The following is a 19,976-nucleotide window of genomic DNA, read 5'->3' on the forward strand; positions in this document are numbered from 1 at the left end:
CTTTTGGAGACAGCACTCTGCAGATGCTCCATGAGAGGATCTGGGTAGGGATCAGTGGAGGCTGCTGAGGGGAGGACGCTCATAATAATGGAAACCATGTGTTTGATGTATTTGATATCATTCCACTAATTCCGCTCCAGCCAATAACATGAGCCCATCCTCCCCAATTAAGGTGCCACCAACCTCCTGTGGTGGAGATGTATTCAGTACTCCTGTGGTAGAGATGTATTCAGTACTCCTGTGGTAGAGATGTATCCAGTACTCCTGTGGTGGAGATGTATCCAGTACTCCTGTGGTAGAGATGTATTCAGTACTCCTGTGGTAGAGATGTATCCAGTACTCCTGTGGTGGAGATGTATCCAGTACTCCTGTGGTAGAGATGTATTCAGTACTCCTGTGGTAGAGATGTATCCAGTACTCCTGTGGTGGAGATGTATCCAGTACTCCTGTGGTAGAGATGTATTCAGTACTCCTGTGGTGGAGATGTATCCAGTACTCCTGTGGTAGAGATGTATTCAGTACTCCTGTGGTAGAGATGCATCCAGTACTCCTGTGGTAGAGATGCATCCAGTACTCCTGTGGTAGAGATGTATCCAGTATCCAGTATCTTTGAAGTGCTGGGGTACTGGGATGCTGGGGTGCTGGGATGCTGAGGTGCTGAGATGCTGGGATGCTGGGGTGCTGAAGTACTGGGGAACGGGGACACTGGGGTGCTGGGGTACTGGGGTGCTGAGGTACTGGGGTTCTGAGGTACTTGGGTGCTGGGGTTCTGAGGTACTGGGGTGCTGAGGAACTGGGGTGCTGAGGTACTGGGATACTGGGGTGCTGAGGTACTGGGGTGCTGGGGTGCTGAGGTACTGGGATACTGGGGTGCTGAGGTACTGGGGTGCTGAGGTACTGGGGTGCTGGGAGGCTGAGGAACTGGGGTGCTGAGGTACTGGGATACTGGGGTGCTGAGGTACTGGGGTGCTGGGGTGCTGAGGTACTGGGATACTGGGGTGCTGAGGTACTGGGGTGCTGAGGTACTGGGATGCTGGGATGCTGAGGTACTGGGGTGCTGAGGTACTGGGATACTGGGGTGCTGAGGTACTGGGGTGCTGGGGTGCTGAGGTACTGGGATACTGGGGTGCTGAGGTACTGGGGTGCTGAGGTACTGGGGTGCTGGGATGCTGAGGTACTGGGGTGCTGAGGTACTGGGGTGCTGAGGTACTGAGGTACTGGGGTGCTGAGGTACTGGGATACTGGGGTGCTGAGGTACTGGGGTGCTGGAATGCTGAGGAACTGGGGTACTGAGGTACTGGGATACTGGGGTGCTGAGGTACTGGGGTGCTGAGGTACTGGGGTGCTGGGATGCTGAGGTACTGGGGTGCTGAAGTACTGGGGTGCTGAGGTACTGAGGTACTGGGGTGCTGAGGTACTGGGATACTGGGGTGCTGAGGTACTGGGGTGCTGGGATGCTGAAGTACTGGGGTGCTGAGGTACTGGGGTGCTGAGGTACTAGGATACTGGGGTGCTGAGGTACTGGGGTGCTGGGATGCTGAGGTACTGGGGTGCTGAGGTACTGGGGTGCTGAGGTACTGGGATACTAGGGTGCTGGGATGCTGAGGTACTGGGGTGCTGAGGTACTGGGATACTGGGGTGCTGGGATGCTGAGGTACTCGGATACTGGGGTGCTGAGGTACTGGGATACTGGGGTGCTGAGGTACTGGGGTGCTGGGATGCTGAGGTACTGGGGTGCTGGGGTGCTGAGTTACTGGGATACTGGGGTGCTGAGGTACTGGGGTGCTGGGGTGCTGAGTTACTTGGACACTGGGGTGCTGAGGTACTGGGGTGCTGGGGTGCTGAGGTACTAGGATACTGGGGTGCTGAGGTACTGGGGTGCTGGGGTGCTGAGTTACTGGGATACTGGGGTACTGAGGTACTGGGGTGCTGAGTTACTGGGATACTGGGGTGCTGAGTTACTGGGATGCTGAGGTACTGGGGTGCTGGGGTGCCAGTATGCTTCTTTCAGCATGTCGTTCTGGCCAAGCCTGCCCATGGAGTCAAGATCGCAGTCCACTGAATGTGCAGCTAATATAACACCCTGTGACATCAATGACTTGTGACTTTCCCTTAATAAACTCTGTCCCCTATTTAGAGGACTTGGAGCGGTTCTGGACCATTTCCAACCAACATTTTTGTGTACAGGGCGCTCAGTGAACGGCGCAACATCAATTGTTGTGCACTTTGTGACAGCTGGTTGTCCCGCTTCGCATGCCGTTCTCCGCTCTCATCTGATATGCAGTATGTGAGCATAGGCAGCGACAAGTCACATTTTCTGGCCTATCCAGACAAAGGATCCAACTCTCCTGGTGATGAATCTTGCAGCTTCACTTACAATAATGCATATGAAACATATGAAAGTGATTATCTCACTTTGATGTTCTCAGATAGATTTAGTGCTCTCAACATGAAAAAACTATGAATAATTTCATAGAATTTAAACAAGACCACTTTTCTTGGTCACAGCACCCCGTGCTTAAAGCTGAAGTTGTAATGAGTCAGCAGGGATTTGAATGGTGAATGGTGCTGGGCAGAAAATGCTCAGTCACCATGAAATGGTGGCAATTTTGTACACTCACTAAGTATGATCATATCTATTTATTATTTAAGAAAGGTTAAATATTAGATAAGTCGTTTATAATTTGATTGTTACTATATTTAGAAAGCATTTCAATTATTTCAAACCCTAATCCCCACTTTTGTTGAAAAGGAAATATATATTTTTATCATATTTGTACTGTGTACGTGAGCTTGTCCTCAAAAGTGACTACACCTCAAAAATGTATAACTATTTTTACTAGAAAGGTGAGATTTTAATATTTCTGGTGGTGTAAGCATTACTAGGTATTGTTTATGGCCCTCTCATGATAAATAATTACTTTTGGGTATGTCTATTTAGGCGGAAATCTACATTATAGCCCATATGGCTCTGGTCAAAAGTAGTGCACTCTGGAGGGAACTGGGTGCCATTTGGGACACACACAGAAGTAACAGAGTTCTTCACTAACACTTTCCCAATGACGTCAGTTTGTAAATGTTCGGCGTTAGATAGTGTCACCTCTTTGAGCTCTCCGTCATCTGGCTTGTAGGTGATGATGTACTTGAGGACTTTCCCCGGGGAGGCGTCCCATCTGAGCTTCATGGTGCTATGGGTGACAGCAGTGATATGCAGCTTACCCGATAGTGGCAAGGGTACTGGGGAAGAAGAATGACAGAGAAAAGGAAAGAGAGGGAGAAAGGAGAGTGTGAGAGGGGGGCAGGGGAATGAAAGTGAGTGGGTCTTATAACCATTGGTGTTGTGAGGGAAAACAGTTTTAGAGAGGGAGAGAAAGAGGGAGAGAAAGAGAGAGAGAATGAAAGAGTGACAGAGAGTGAGATAAAGAGAGAGAGAGAGCGAGAGACAGAGACAGAAAGAGAGGGGGAGTGTAGAGACATCCTCAACCACAGTTACCACCTAACTACTAGTGTAGACATCCTCAACCACAGTTATCACCTAACTACTAGTGTAGAGACATCCTCAACCACAGTTACCACCTAACTACTAGTGTAGAGACATCCTCAACCACAGTTACCACCTAACTACTAGTGTAGACATCCTCAACCACAGTTACCACCTAACTACTAGTGTAGAGACATCCTCAACCACAGTTACCACCTAACTACTAGTGTAGACATCCTCAACCACAGTTACCACCTAACTACTAGTGTAGACATCCTCAACCACAGTTACCACCTAACTACTAGTGTAGACATCCTCAACCACAGTTACCACCTAACTACTAGTGTGGAGACATCCTCAACCACAGTTACCACCTAACTACTAGTGTAGACATCCTCAACCACAATTACCACCTAACTACTAGTGTAGAGACATCCTCAACCACAGTTACCACCTAACTACTAATGTAGAGACATCCTCAACCACAGTTACCACCTAACTACTAGTGTAGACATCCTCAACCACAGTTACCACCTAACTACTAGTGTAGACATCCTCAACCACAGTTACCACCTAACTACTAGTGTAGATATCCTCAACCACAGTTACCACCTAACTACTAGTGTAGAGACATCCTCAACCACAGTTACCACCTAACTACTAGGGTAGACATCCTCAACCAAAGTTACCACCTAACTACTAGTGTAGACATCCTCAACCACAGTTACCACCTAACTACTAGTGTAGAGACATCCTCAACCACAGTTACCACCTACCTACTAGGGTAGACATCCTCAACCACAGTTACCACCTAACTACTAGTGTAGACATCCTCAACCACAGTTACCACCTAACTACTAGTGTAGATATCCTCAACCACAGTTACCACCTAACTACTAGTGTAGAGACATCCTCAACCACAGTTACCACCTAACTACTAGGGTAGACATCCTCAACCAAAGTTACCACCTAACTACTAGTGTAGACATCCTCAACCACAGTTACCACCTAACTACTAGTGTAGAGACATCCTCAACCACAGTTACCACCTAACTACTAGGGTAGACATCCTCAACCACAGTTACCACCTAACTACTAGTGTAGAGACATCCTCAACCACAGTTACCACCTAACTACTAGTGTAGACATCCTCAACCACAGTTACCACCTAACTACTAGGGTAGACATCCTCAACCACAGTTACCACCTAACTACTAGGGTAGACATCCTCAACCACAGTTACCACCTAACTACTAGTGTAGAGACATCCTCAACCACAGTTACCACCTAACTAAACTACTAGGGTAGACATCCTCAACCACAGTTACCACCTAACTACTAGTGTAGAGACATCCTCAACCACAGTTACCACCTAACTACTAGTGTAGACATCCTCAACCACAGTTACCACCTAACTACTAGTGTAGACATCCTCAACCACAGTTACCACCTAACTACTAGTGTAGACATCCTCAACCACAGTTACCACCTAACTACTAGTGTGGAGACATCCTCAACCACAGTTACCACCTAACTACTAGGGTAGACATCCTCAACCACAGTTACCACCTAACTACTAGTGTAGAGACATCCTCAACCACAGTTACCACCTAACTACTAGTGTAGACATCCTCAACCACAGTTACCACCTAACTACTAGTGTAGACATCCTCAACCACAGTTACCACCTAACTACTAGTGTAGAGACATCCTCAACCACAGTTACCACCTAACTAAACTACTAGGGTAGACATCCTCAACCACAGTTACCACCTAACTACTAGTGTAGAGACAACCTCAACCACAGTTACCACCTAACTACTAGTGTAGACATCCTCAACCACAGTTACCACCTAACTACTAGTGTAGATATCCTCAACCACAGTTACCACCTAACTACTAGTGTAGAGACATCCTCAACCACAGTTACCACCTAACTACTAGGGTAGACATCCTCAACCACAGTTACCACCTAACTACTAGTCTACGGACCTCCACAACACAACCCAGCCACCCACATCACATCCAGCCTCTGTGTTTATGACAGAAGCATGATGATCCTACTCACAGTGCTAGTTTAAAATGACAAATAAAGAAAACCACAAGTGAACTAACACTACTGTTGCGGTGTCTAAGTTGCGACCTACAAAACAATAACAATGCTTTATGACAGTGAGAAATATCTTATAACGTCCACCATAAAAATCTAAGCCCTGTGTACTTAACCATCATGTGGAATTATGTCAGTTTTCTTAAGACACTCTTAATGAAGCCAAGAAGGAGAGGATGATGGTTATTCTCCCCATAAGGAACCTAAACTTCTGCATTTTCCAATGGGAAACCCTATGGGAACTTGTTGTTGTTTAACACTTTACTGCCACCAATCAGACCCAATATATCCCTGGTTGTGTAAATGACCTTGTTTAATATGCCTACAAGAGCAATATAAACAAGTTCCATCCCTGTCTAACCAATTTAAAATAGCTCAATGAGCATGGATTGGCAGGGGATGTTGTTTATTTCAGCATTGTGTACCGTAATGAAACAGATGCGCTCCCACAAGAGTGGAAGTCATCAGAGCTGCTATCTCCACATTAAAGTTTCCTTTTAACCATCTCTGTACCCCTGAGAGCAACCGAATAGCATCGTTGTGAAACTCATCTCAGTACACTTCCTGTCTATCACCGTAGCTCTTCTTACATAATTCGACATCCAAATAAGGATATTGGATTGGCTGAACCTGGACACCTTTATAGGAGGTGACTTCAAGGTTTACTCTGGGTAATTGGGATGAGGTTGTGTGAGGAAACTGACGAAGAGGAAGACAAACAGAAAGGAGAAGAGGAGAAGAGGAGAGGGAGCAGAACAGCTGCAACGCTTACAGGTGGTTTCAGTGCCCTTCAGCGGCTCTGCGCTGGTCTCTTCTCCAGTCACGGAGAAAACGTTGACCACGTACTCGGTCAGAGGTGTCAGCTTGGTCAGGACCACAGTGGTGACCGTCCCATCGACAATTATCTAAAGAGAGAGAAAAGGGCATGGTCGTTACGCAGGAAACCCCAAGCTCAAAATCTAAGTACTTTAAACAGGAGGTAGACCAGAAGATAGACGGTGACCTCAAGTCACCCCTCTGTACTGCTGTCTGCCAAGGAGTTTCAAATTCGTCATGGGATAATATTGTAATTACAGCAGATCCAAATAAAATGTTCCTAATACGGCACACGTTTAGGAAACCCAAAACAAAGCTGACATCTTCTAGAACACGTACTCTCGCTTCTATGTTTCAGAGGGATATCCAAAAGAAAGGACCACATATCAGCAAATTGAAAGCGAAAAGTCTTTGGTCTTGCTTTCAGACGGGGCTCACTAGAACCACCCAGACCCTGACCAGGGCCAATGAAAATACAATGCACGGAATAGACCCAGTCCTGTATTTATGAGGACATAAGTGACAGAAGGCTATAGTAAGTGTAACTGAAAGCAGGTCTGCCTCAGCCACTGTAGTCCACTTCTCAATGCTGAGAAGAGCGCCAGATAACTTGAGCTTAATCTGACTGAATCAGATCCACAATAAATTAATCGAAGATGGGAACTAGGTGGATTTAAGCAACATTTTTACACTGGATACACTTGATAACTGTGAAATCTCCAGCGAGGCTGCATATAGGGCAGTTCCTACACCAGAAACTCCTGGATAAACAGGCTAAAATTAGACCGTTGCCATAGTAACCAGATCACCTCATGGCAAGATGAACCATGGAGGTCTGAGAAAGGAATTCAGACCAAAAGGAATCATTCAGCCAATTCTCTGTCAAATCCAAACCAGGTGTGGCGATGAATAGCTGATGCTCTTAAAATGCTATGACCTTGAAGAGGTGAGGTGATTGAGTTGAGGGGAGGTACAGTACTATAGGCTATAGGATACCTGTTCAGTGATTCCTCCCGCCACGGACATGTATTCGATGCGATACTTTTCCACTGGACCTTCGGGCCCTGTCCAGGTGGCACGGAACGAGTGGTGGGTCACCTCAGAAGTCACTAGGTTAGTAGGCGGCTCTATGCCTCCTCCTGGTCGAAGAGCAGAGGGAATGTGAGCCGACACGTCAAATATTTCACACACTCAATTCTCCAACCACAAATATGTCCCTTTCACCTCAGCCTCACCGACACAGGGCTGTTAGGGCAGTTTATATAGCAAGTTGACATTTATTGTCATGAATCTTGCCTTGGAGGCAGAACTGAGCAATTTCCGGTAGCTGGGCCAGCTGCAAAATCAAAATTGTCTATATCATAAAAATTAATGAAAACAAACATTTGCTTTTTGGTCTTAATTTAAGTTTAGGGTTAGGCATTAGGGTTGGCAGGGTGGCTAAGTTTAGGGTTAAGGTTAGGTTCAAAATCAGATTTTATGACAAGATATATTACAATAAATGCGAACCTGCATTTCTATATTTCACCATTTAAAAAAAATATTTTTTTGTGAAAAAGTTTCCATCCCCATGGAGTAAATCACTATTTTGTCTCCTCATAAATTTGATTGAAGGACAAGAGTGTGTCCAAAAAACGAAAGTTTCCATCAACTGGTTGGACCTTATCTAACTTAAGTCAATAAACTAAATTTATCAAGTGTGTTCGGCAAACTAGTGACAGTTTTGAGGCAATATCCACACGTGTTGGCATTTGTTCTGTCTTTTCATTGGCTCATCTCATAAATCATGCTGTTCTTATTGCTATTCTCCACCTGCTATGCTAATCCATGTATTCAACTGATGGGAGATATCAGTACAGCTTTTTCTGGCTTAGAGGTTAAATGGCTTTTTAATGCATTTTCCTTGCCATCTGATGCTGTCTTAGATTAGAAATACCACTAAACCCCTAAATGCTGTACCAAGTACAATACAGTACAAGTACAATACAGTACAAAGAACTAGCTTACTGTGATTTGAAAAGAGAGAGAGAGAGAGAGAGAGAGAGAGAGAGAGAGAGAGAGAGAGAGAGAGAGATAGATAAAGGCTTACCTGGACCCTTCACACTGTTACAGAGGTTGATGGTGAGCTCATCCACTATATCCAGCAGAAAGGAGAAGTCATTCACATTGTACATGTGAATCTCATCTGGGTCTGAGGCAATGGACCTCAACTCATTCTCATCAGCGTTCTTCACACCTAGAAACCACATAACACCACAATATTTACTTCTGTTGAGATCATGACAAAATAGACTCAACTGTCCTTTGTTTATGATACAATCACAACACAAAAATCTGTTTATTATAAAATGTCTATTTTCATTGTCCCCCACAATGAAATTGATGAGAGGACTGTGGATCTGTCTCTGTCCATTAGTAAGTGCATACATTTGCACATTCATCACACGCAATATGTCAGACACCACTAGCCCAATTTTGACAAAACATGGGTGAATGATGCGTCTTGCCATAGTGATCTAGCATTTACAAAATTACACTGATTGGCCAGATGGTGGCGCTATAACAAGCGATCGAAAATGCTAACTCTGAAAGGTAACGCCCCTCACCCCATTTGACCTGTCATGAAATTCCGTACATAGGTCCCTCTCCCCTAAGGTCCGCCATGATGGAATTGCAGGCATTTAACATTTTGTGAAACACACTTCAAACGCTCCTCCTCTAGCACCATATGACCAATCTGCACGAAACTGTCAACGGAATAATTTTCAGACCACTACCTAAAACAACATGGCCGCTATTGACCAATAAACATTCATGTGGTTGGGATCTGGCACATTAATGCATATAAATCAGTCAAGGAAATTCATATTGTAACAAAATTCAGTACATATGTTGCAAACAATGTCAAGACTCAACCTATGCAAGAACATTCATATTGATCACACAGTGGCATCATAATACGCACATGTTTATACAGTATCTCTTGATCTGTTTGAGTGATGAAATTTGGCACACATAGGGATATGTTTACCCACACAATATCTCAGACACCACTGGCTCAATTTATTTTTAACTTACATTTTTATTATCCTTTATTTAACTAGGCAAGTCAGTTAAGAATAAATTCTTATTTTCAATGACAGCCTAGGAACAGTGGGTTAATTGCCTTGTTCAGGGGCAGAACGCCAGATTTTTACCTTGTCAGCTCAGGGATTTGATCTAGCAACCTTTCGGTTACTAGTCCAACGCTCTAACCACTAGGCTACCTGCTTCGGTGAATGGGTGAATGATGAATGATGCAGCTTACCATAGAGATCCGGAATTTACAAAATTACACTGATTGGCCCAAGGGGGGCACTATAGTAATCAATTTAGTCACACACAATATCTCAGACCACTGGCCCGATTTTAATTAAATATGGGTGAATTATGCGACTTGCAAAATTACACTGATTGGCCGAAAGGGGGCGCTGCATCATTCTTGGCGGATGACAAGTTTACTGTTGCCTTGTTTGTCATGGTCACAAACTTTGATGGTTAACTGAAACATGCAATGTTGTTCGGTTATACACTAGGAGGGTCACTCACCGATGGCGTAGAGCTCGATGTTTTCGTCCCTCAGCACCTGGGAGTTGGTGATAATCTCATCCTGCGACTTGCCGTCAGTGATGAGCACACCGATCTTGCGTGAGTCTTTACGCAGTCCCACGTTGGGCTTGAAGTTGTTCTGGAGGATGTAGTTCAAGGCCATACCTACAGAGACATTAGAGAGAACGTTTCATGTTACGTTAAGTTGACTTCAGTTACAGATGCACTCCAGGATCTTAAGCACCACAAATCCACAAAATATAGTCCGAATTGGATTCGTAACATATCATACGAATCGCAAAAACAAAAAGGACATAACATATCATACGCAATGAATGACGTAGTACTACTGGCTGAAATTAGACAAAAGTTTGAGAGTGCATCTTTAAGTTAAAAAGATGACAGTTTGCAGTTGGCCCTTTATTTCATGATATGTCACCTGTCATGGTGTTTCCCCCTTTGTAGGGCAGGTCAGCCACAGCTTTGAGCAGCCCGTCACGGGTTGGGTGGGCATTCAGATGCCACTCAGTCTTGGGGTCTCCACTGTACTGAACCATACCTGGAGAGAACAAATACAACCACAGTATGACACCAGCGTGATTGAGCAGAATCCAATATGCATTTCCATTTCCAGTACCAAGTCCAGACCAAACTTAAAGAGAATGGGCTGGGTGATGAACCTATGCCACATTACACATCACCAATGGGATTTGATCAAAAGAAAGATTACCGATCATGACTCTCTCAGGGCTGATGTCAAAGACACCAACGATGCGAGCGATGAAGGCTCGGATGGTTTTGAAGTTGAGACGGCCAATACTCCATGAGCCATCGACCAGCAGGATGATGTCAGCCTTGGCCTGGCTCTTACACTTGGCCTCTGTAAGGAGTGGAGGAGAGGGCCGTGAGAGGGAGTCCTGATACCATGGACACCCATCGGATGTGTACAGTCCATGTAGTGTGATAAATGAGAGGATGTGTGTCAGAAGGGGCGAGAAGAGTGCCAAAGAACAACAGAATAATATAAACACTTTCAGACAGACATGCACAAACAAAATATGCACAACAAACACAGAGATGAACAACAAGCAGAAAGACATCACCAAAATCCCAATAACACACTAACATTGAACGTTTTTATCTACAATAACATGTTTTGCTACAACTCGTTTTGCAGCAGTTTGTTTCTCTTCTCTTGAAGAGGGGATGAACTCTTGTTTTCCCCTTGGGTCTTGTTCTTTTTTGACTTCTTCTGGTCTTTTTCTTCTTCTGTTTTCAATCCTGTTGTACATTCTCAAGGCCTTTTTGTGGCCTGCAGCCTTCTTGATGTACTGTATGTTGGGCAGTCATTGGGTTTGTCCCCTGCCCTGAACAACTAGACCGACCCTGCTGACAGATGATATACGACAGACTCCTCTTTCCCAGAGTTACTGCAAATTCCTGCTGTGCTCGCTATTTGCTACACCAGACACCTGTGGGGGTGAAAGGGGGTGGATGCTTGCTCGTCCTGCAGCCGAGCAAAAAGACCCAGATGCACGGAGTCGTTTGGACACCGAGCTATGCAATCTGCCACGGTGTCTGTGAATTGAAAAAAGGTTAGAAGAGAAAACAATTATTTACCCACTTTTCTTTATTGAAACATGGAAAAATAGATGCTTAACGACGTGTGGGGGATCGCCCTTGTAAAATGTATATCTGATTATATAATGGACCAGTGTGTTTGAGTTATAACACTAGTAAACAAGCACTTTTCCGTAAGCTTAATGTACACTACTGGTCAAAAGTTTCAGAACACCTACTCATTCAAGGGTTTTTCTTTATTTCTACTATTCTACATGTAGAATAATAGGGAAGACATCAAAACTATGAAATAACACATATGTAATCATGTAGTAACCAAAAAAGTGTTAAATAAATCTAAATATATGTTATATTTGAGATACTTCAAATAGAAACCCTTTGCCTTGATGACAGCTTTGCACACTCTTGGCATTCTCTCAACCAGCTTCATGAGGTAGTCACCTGGAATGCATTTCAATTAACAGGAGTGCCTTTTAAAAAGCTAATTTGTGGAATTTCTTTCCTTCTTAATGTGTTTGAGCCAATCAGTTGTGATGTGACAAGGTAGGGGGGTATACAGAAGATACCTATTTGGTAAAAGACCAAGTCCATATTATGTCAAGAACAGCTCAAATAACCAAGAAACAGTCCATACTTGAAGACATGAAGGTCAGTCAATACGGAACATATCAAGAACTTTGAGCGTTTCTTCAAGTGAAGTCCGCAAAAACCATCAAGCGCAATGATGAAACTAGCTCGCATGATGACCGCCAGAGTTACCTCTGCTGCAGAGGAAAAGTTCATTAGAGTTACCAGCGTCAGAAATTGCAGCCCAAATAAATGCTTCACAGAGTTCAAGTAACAGACACATCTTAACATCAATTGTTCAGAGGAGACTGCGTGAATCAGGCCTTCGTGGTCGAATTGCTGCAAAGAAACCACTACTAAAGGACACCAATAAGAAGAAGAGACTTGATTAGGCCAAGAAACACAAGCAATGGGCCTGGTTGGCCCTGTCCGGGGTATAGTCAGATGGGGTCACAGTGTCTTCTGACCCGTCCTTTCTCAGCCTCCAGTAATTATGCTGCAATAGTTTATGTGTAGGGGGGCTAGGGTCAGTCTGTGATATCTGGAGTACTTCTCCTGTCTTATCCGGTGTCCTGTGTGAATTTAAGTATGCTGCTTTTAATTCTCTCTCTTTCTTTTTCTCTTTCTCTTCTCTCGGAGGACCTGAGCCCTAGGACCATGCCCCAGGATTACCTGGCCTGATGATTCCTTGCTGTCCCTTGTCCAACTGGTCGTGCTGCTGCTCCAGTTTCAACTGTTTGACCTGCGGCTATAGAACCCTGCACTGTTCACCGGGCATGCTACCTTTTCGCGGACCTGCTGTTTTCGACTCTCTCTCTCTACCGCTCCTGCTGTCTCTAACTCTGAATGCTCGGCTATGAAAAGCCAACTGACATTTACTCCTGAGGTGCTGACCTGTTGCACCCTCTACAACCACTGTGATTATTATTTGACCCTGCTGGTCATCTTTGAACGTTTGAACATCTTGGCCATGTTGTGTTATAATCTCCACCCGGCACAGCCACAAGAGGACTGGCCACCCCTCAGAGCCTGGTTCCTCTCTAGGTTTCTTCCTAGGTTCCTGCCTTTATAGGGAGTTTTTCCTAGCCACCGTGCTTCTACATCTGCATTGCTTGCTGATTGGGGTTTTAGGCTGGGTTTCTGTAGACTTTGTGACATCAGTTGATGTAAAAAGGGCTTTATAAATACATTTGATTGAATGGACATTAGACCGGTGGAAGTTTGTCCTTTGCTCTGGAGGTCAAATTAGAGATTTTTGGTTCCAACCGCTGTGTCTTTGTGAGACGCGGTGTGGGTGAACGGATGATCTCCACATGTTAATTTCCCAGTGTAAAGCATGGAGGATGAGGTGTTATAGTGTGGGGGTTCTTTGCTGGTGACACTGTCTGTGATTTATTTACAATTCAAGGCACACTTAACCAGCATGGCTACCACAGCATTCTGCAGCGATACACCATCCCATCTGGTTTGCGCTTAGTGGGACTATGACCCAACACACTTCCAGGCTGTGTAAGGGCTATTTTACCAAGAAGGAGAGAGATGGAGTGCTGCATCAGATGACCTGGCTTCCACAATCCCCCGACCTCAACCAAATTGAGATGGTTTGGGATGAGTCAGACCGCAGAGTGAAGGAAAAGCAGCCAACAAGTGCTCAGTATATGTTGGAACTCCTTCAAGACTGTTGGAAAATTATTCCAGTTGAAGCTGGTTGAGAGCATGCCTAGAGTGTGCAACGCTGTCATCAAGGCAAAGGATGACTATTTGAAGAATCTCAAATATAAAATCCACGTTTAGAATTATATGTGCTATTTCTTAATGTTGATGTCTTCACTATTATTTTACAATGTAGAAAATAATAGAAAATAATAAAGAAAAACCCTTGAATGAGAAGGTGTTCTAAGACTTTGGACCGGTAGTGTAAGTTTCAGAGACATTCATCAACAAAACCACATGTCATCAACTGAGACAGTGTACACTGTCTGAGAGGCATCTGATAAAAAACAGATGACACTGACTTTGTTGTTTAGAATGCATCACAGGATACAGTGTCACATTAAGCAAATACATAAAGCAAATAGATGAATCTATCTATGTTGACTGGCTAGTATGTGGTCATTTAAAGGAGTGATTCATTCTGTAGTCTTTCTATAGTGTCATCCAGTGGTGTAAAGTACTTAAGTAAAAATATTTAAGTCGTTTTTGGGGGGTATCTGTACTTCACTATTTATATGTTCTACAACTTTTACTTTTACTTCACTACATTCTAAAGAAAATAATGTACTTTTTACTCCATCCATTTTCCCTGACACATTACATTTTCAATGCTTAGCAGGAAAGAAAAATGTTCCAATTCACACACTTATCAAGAGAACATCCCTGGACATCCCTACTGCCTCTGATCTGGCAGACTCACTAAACAGAGAACATCCCTGGACATCCCTACTGCCTCTGATCTGGCAGACTCACTAAACAGAGAACATCCCTGGACATCCTTACTGCCTCTGATCTGGCAGACTCACTAAACAGAGAACATCCCTGGACATCCCTACTGCCTCTGATCTGGCAGACTCACTAAACAGAGAACATCCCTGGACATCCCTACTGCCTCTGATCTGGCAGACTCACTAAACAGAGAACATCCCTGGTCATCCCTACTGCCTCTGATCTGGCAGACTCACTAAACAGAGAACATCCCTGGACATCCCTACTGCCTCTGATCTGGAGGACTCACTAAACAGAGAACATCCCTGGACATCCCTACTGCCTCTGATCTGGCAGACTCACTAAACAGAGAACATCCCTGGACATCCCTACTGCCTCTGATCTGGCAGACTCACTAAACAGAGAACATCCCTGGACATCCCTACTGCCTCTGATCTGGCAGACTCACTAAACACAAATGCTTTGTTTGAGCGTTGGAGTGTGCCCCCATCTATCAGCAAATTATTAAAAAATCTAAAAAATTGTTCGGCCTGGTTTGCTTAATATAAGGAATATACTTAGATTTTATTTTTGTATATTTTAGCAATTACATTTACTTTTGATAATAAAGCATATTTAAAACCAAATACTTTTAGACTTTTACTCAAGTAGTATTTTACTGGGCCACTTTTACTTGAGTCATTTTCTATTAATGTATCTTTTACTCAAGTATGACAATTGGATACTTTTTCCACCACTGGTTTCATCCTAGTTCTAATTGGCTCTACCACATACAGTCACTATGGATACATATATCAGTACCACGAGGGCTATTCCACCCTCTGAGCCGGGAGAAAAAAAGAATAATTCCACCCTATAACCACACTAGCTTGGTCATTATTAAACTCTAGGGCCAAACTACTGCAGTAGTTTTAGTGTCAGCGGTGAACGCCCATGGTGTGTGTGTGTGTGTGTGTGTGTGCGTGTGCGTGTGCATCCAAGGTCTGGTCTGGGTGCATGGTGGACTGGAACATCCCTTGCTCTGCTCCGACTGGTGCTGTGGGAAGTCTGTTACTGTGTGTCAGTGTGTCTGCTCCCCATTACTGACACTAATTTCTGCCCAGGGTCACCAGCTTTCTCTCTGGGGTCTTATATGAGAAACATAACATTTTCCTAGCCGCATGCAGTTTTGTTCCACGGCAGCCCGGTTGGCACTGCGTAATCTCCTGGTTGTAAAACATCTCTAATTGCAAGCAGAGAAACTTTTTTCCATTATACTAACTTTTTATGCGATGTAAAAATGGGAAATATTAACTTTTGCATGTCAAGAAGTATTAGGGATGAAACAATATGGCTGCTGGGCCAAATGGGCACGGTGATGAGAAATATCAGCAACGTAATAGGTTTGGCATGCTGAACGTTTGTGGGTGGGGGGGTGTAACCTGAATAATCCTTCACTGGCACTGGAGCAAGAAAAAGGAGGTCAAAACACCCGTAGTTAATCATGAAAATATCAATGTCCCACTTATCAATACACCCCATCACAGTCTTAACATGATATGAGGCAGAAAAGCCCATTAAAGCCAAACAGCTATAAATGATTAGTACTCATTATAATCAATGGATGTATAATGTGGTGTGTTATTCTAATGGTTGTGATGTTGATTAGTTTAGACAAACACATAATTCACTAGTGGGATAATTAGTACCATGTCTCTCACAGTGGGAAGACCCCTCCTCTGCTCTAATGGGGTGGGAGCAGAGGTGGGGGCTGTGGCTGGGACGCTGTGTGTCTGTGGTTTGGTCCGTGTGTCTATCGGAGTGGCTGTTCTGTGGCTGTTCTATGGCTGCATCCCATATGGCCCCCTATTCCCTGATCCCGATATAGTCCTCTGCTCTGGTCAAAAGTAGTGCACTATGTGGGGAGTAGGGTGTCATTTGGGACACATCCTAAGTCTGTACATATGTGTATTATAGTCAGTTATGTTATGGTATTGTAAGGTTTTACCGTTCCAAGATTCCAATGGCACATCGGGGGCGTCGGAGAGGGTAGTCTTCTCCTCTCCAGCCAGTGCTGCAGAGTGGCCTCCATCAAACATTCCAAACACAGTCACAGAGTACTTTGTTCCGGCCCTGATGAGATGGAGAGATGAGATTTAAAGTTACTTTTATCCTCACAATGTCCTATGTAACCGTCTAAGAATGGCAGATCAACTTTCTGTCTGAAGATAGAACTTCCTGTGTCTCACCTGAGCTCCTCAAGCACCACAGTGTTGTCATAGGGCCCAACCAGCAGCTCTCCCAGGTCGATATCATTGCCACTGGGGTGGAAGGTGACCTTGTAGCCACGAACATCTCCTGGAGCTGGGTCCCAGGAGACTCTGAAACTGTTCTTGCCGGGCTCTGAAGTCTGTAGGTTTCTGGGAGCTTTGTAAGGTGACACTACAAGATGACAGACAAATAGGAAAATCAGTTCAAATTCATGGGAGAAAAGTAATAACGTAATAACTTCAACTTTGGCAACACTAGTCTTTTTTCATTGAGATCAGCCAACACACATTCCAGTCAGTTTCTCATTAGTCCATAATACAAGTCTTAAGTCCTAGCCTACGTCCAAAATTGCACCTTATTTCCTTTATAGTACACTACTATTTACCAGGGCCCATAGGGCTCTGGTCAAAAGTAGTGCACTATACAGGGAGTTCCAGTGTCTTAGAACCCAATGGTATGCCATGTGTTAGTGGTAAGCTCTCTGTATTAACCAAGTGTCTGAGGTTTTGTTAGTGAAAAGACACCTTCTCCACCTACAATACTCCCATAGTGTGTCCTACTGTGTCTCATATCATGGGGTTGAATTATGCACCAACGTACGTGTCGTTCCTACTCCTTGCCTTGCTTTTCCTTCTCCCCGCTTGTAAATGGGGTGCACCTTGATGCCATAGGTGGTCATGGGCGTCAGGCGCTTCAGCACGGTGGAGGTGGAGGTGCCGGGAACCCTAGCGACTATCTCTTTGCCCCCAGCGGTGGGCGTGTAGGTCACTCTGTAGTTGATGACTTTACCCGGCGCGGCCATCCACTTTACCTTCATGCTTCGCTCAGTCTCGTCGGACACAGTAAGTGCCTCAGCAGCAGCAGACACTAAGGACAGAGAGGAGGGCAATATTTCATAAAACATCTACCCTTCGATACGTAGCGAGGATGCTGAGAAAAACGATCTAAAAGAGAGTTAGGCTCTTATCCCCAAATCTGGTCATCTTAACTTTCCCTTTTCCCATTCTGAATAGAGCTAAGCTCCATGTACTATGTTGTCAAAAGGTCAGATTGTTCCACTATTTCTGCAAGCAGACTAGTCAAACCAAAGTCAATCCTTCCAAACACTTAATGATCCCAGGAAAGAATGTCAGACTGATATTGGCCTCCAACTTCTCAATGTGTTGCTTGACCTGAATGGACCTGTGACACTGTTACTGGAGATCCATTGGTTCCGCTGTGCGAACGTAGCGAGGTAAGCACAGATTTGAAAGAGGCGAGGCCTCCTGAGGATCTCTCAAGAATGTATTCTGTTCAAAATGTGGTTGACTTGGCCTGCCAGAGTCAATAAACGAAATGGCTTTCCATATCTACATGTCTATTCAAACCATCACTCTGGTTCCTCAAGATTTTGAGGAAATTTCCATCAATATGATTTCCCATGTGTGCATGAGTAGGATAGGAGGATGTGTGGTCAATTTGAGCCTGTCTTAAATTCTTCTCCCATGCACCCTAACAGGCAGCATTCAGGACATATTACGCCATGCACTGCACACATGCATTATAAAAATTTAAAACATCCCCTCCACAAAAGTGACGTTATCTTGGATTTTAGAACACATAATGCATCATAACTGTCACCACCCCCAGTTTTCCACTGCAGACCACAGCATAAAAGGGAGTCTTAGAAATGGCCTTTTTCCACAATACCCGACACCAAGATAAAAGGGTTTCAGAGAGTGATGATGATGAGCACTTGGATGGGATTTTTTCATTTTTTAGAAGTTTTTTCCTTTGGCACTGGTATACCATAGTGCCATTGCATGAAAATTGATGTGATGGCCTGAAGATAGTTTCAAACTGTTCTACAGATCTACAAAACCATTCAAGTACACCTCCAAACCTCAGCAACTAACAACACCACTTCAGTGATATTGTTAATCCCTAGCAGTGATGAGACATTGTCTCCATCCCAAATAACACCCTATTCCCTACTTAGTGCACTACTTTCAACCAGATACATGTGGGTCTTAGTCAAAAGCATTGTGTCCATCTCTGAAATCTAACACATAGGTTTCCCTGCAAGACTAAGTCAGTGGCACAGATCAAGAAGAAAGGAAGCAGGATGTTGAGCCAGCACTTTCCCAAGGATTCTGAGGGGTTGGGCGAGCAGAGTTGGAGAGTGTACTGATTGGTCTTCAGCATAAAATGACGAGGTAGATGCTGGCTAACCAAGGAAGTAATCAGATTACGCTTGTCATTTTGAGTAATCCTGTGGATTACATTACGAACAGAGGATGACGTGTAATAAACAGTAGTACCATCAGTGGTCTCCTGTCCAGTCAGCGGGCTTCCATCTCCTCTGCCATAGGAGGCCAGGACAGACACCTGGTAGAGGGTCTCAGGGGTAAGGCCCTCCAGCACGGTGTTGGTGACGTCTCCAGGGACCATCTTCTCCCCTGACTCGTCACTGTACATGGACTTCCAGCGGATGCTGTACATCTTCACGTTCCCAAGGGCAGCCGTCCAAGACGCAGCGAAACTGGTGTCCGTCACGTCGCTGGTGACAAGGTCCCTGGGGGAGCCCAGTTCTGAAACAAACATGGAGGAAAACATTTGATTTCTGGGTAAGAATTTGGGAAAGGATACAGAATACAGTGATTGGTTGCTGATAATCAATCAACGTGCCAACACACTATCTGGATCAACACTGCTCAGTAAAGGAAAAGAATGCGTTCAACACTAAATCCTCTTGTGTAAACAAGTAAAAAGGGTACTCAGAACCAAAAATCGTATGCACTTCTGCAAACAACATACGTAGTTATCAGTGCTTCTGACTGATCCCCACACCCCTGCTGTAGCTCAGAAGACATTTGTCTGACAGCATCTGGACTGATTGGATTATTCAAAATGGAAACTATTGAAACTGTGTCCAGCGGACAGCATAGTTTGTATAATTTTTATGTTGCATTGTTTGTACATTGTTGTATTCGAAATGTGTGTGACTTTTCTTGTCTATCAGTGTATCAGTGTTTTGTTACTTGTCATGTTTTGTGTTGTTTGCAGACCCCAAGAAGAATAGCTGCTGCTTCGGCAAAAGCTAATGGGGATCCACATAAACACATAGTTGAACAGTTAGTCATAGTTAAAAAGACTAGAGAG

The 19,976-nt window shown here is 44.4% G+C and overlaps 1 protein-coding gene across 7 annotated transcripts in view; it reads right to left on the reverse strand.

The window, feature by feature from the left end:
• Positions 1-19,976, reverse strand: part of LOC139415024 (collagen alpha-1(XII) chain-like) — a 105,193-nt gene that overhangs the window by 53,863 nt on the left and 31,354 nt on the right. For all 7 annotated transcript variants that reach the window (XM_071162770.1, XM_071162769.1, XM_071162767.1 and 4 more), the window contains exons 14-24: positions 19,136-19,405; positions 17,436-17,702; positions 16,814-17,006; positions 16,573-16,697; positions 10,726-10,875; positions 10,435-10,554; positions 9,996-10,160; positions 8,497-8,643; positions 7,404-7,546; positions 6,364-6,496; positions 3,101-3,237 (exon numbers count right to left, since the gene is read on the reverse strand). In XM_071162770.1, the coding sequence (XP_071018871.1) occupies positions 3,101-3,237; positions 6,364-6,496; positions 7,404-7,546; positions 8,497-8,643; positions 9,996-10,160; positions 10,435-10,554; positions 10,726-10,875; positions 16,573-16,697; positions 16,814-17,006; positions 17,436-17,702; positions 19,136-19,405 (1,850 nt within the window). The remainder of the gene's footprint in view (positions 1-3,100; positions 3,238-6,363; positions 6,497-7,403; positions 7,547-8,496; positions 8,644-9,995; positions 10,161-10,434; positions 10,555-10,725; positions 10,876-16,572; positions 16,698-16,813; positions 17,007-17,435; positions 17,703-19,135; positions 19,406-19,976) is intronic.

Source organism: Oncorhynchus clarkii, chromosome 8 (assembly GCF_045791955.1).
Source record: "Oncorhynchus clarkii lewisi isolate Uvic-CL-2024 chromosome 8, UVic_Ocla_1.0, whole genome shotgun sequence".
NCBI lineage: Eukaryota > Metazoa > Chordata > Actinopteri > Salmoniformes > Salmonidae > Oncorhynchus > Oncorhynchus clarkii.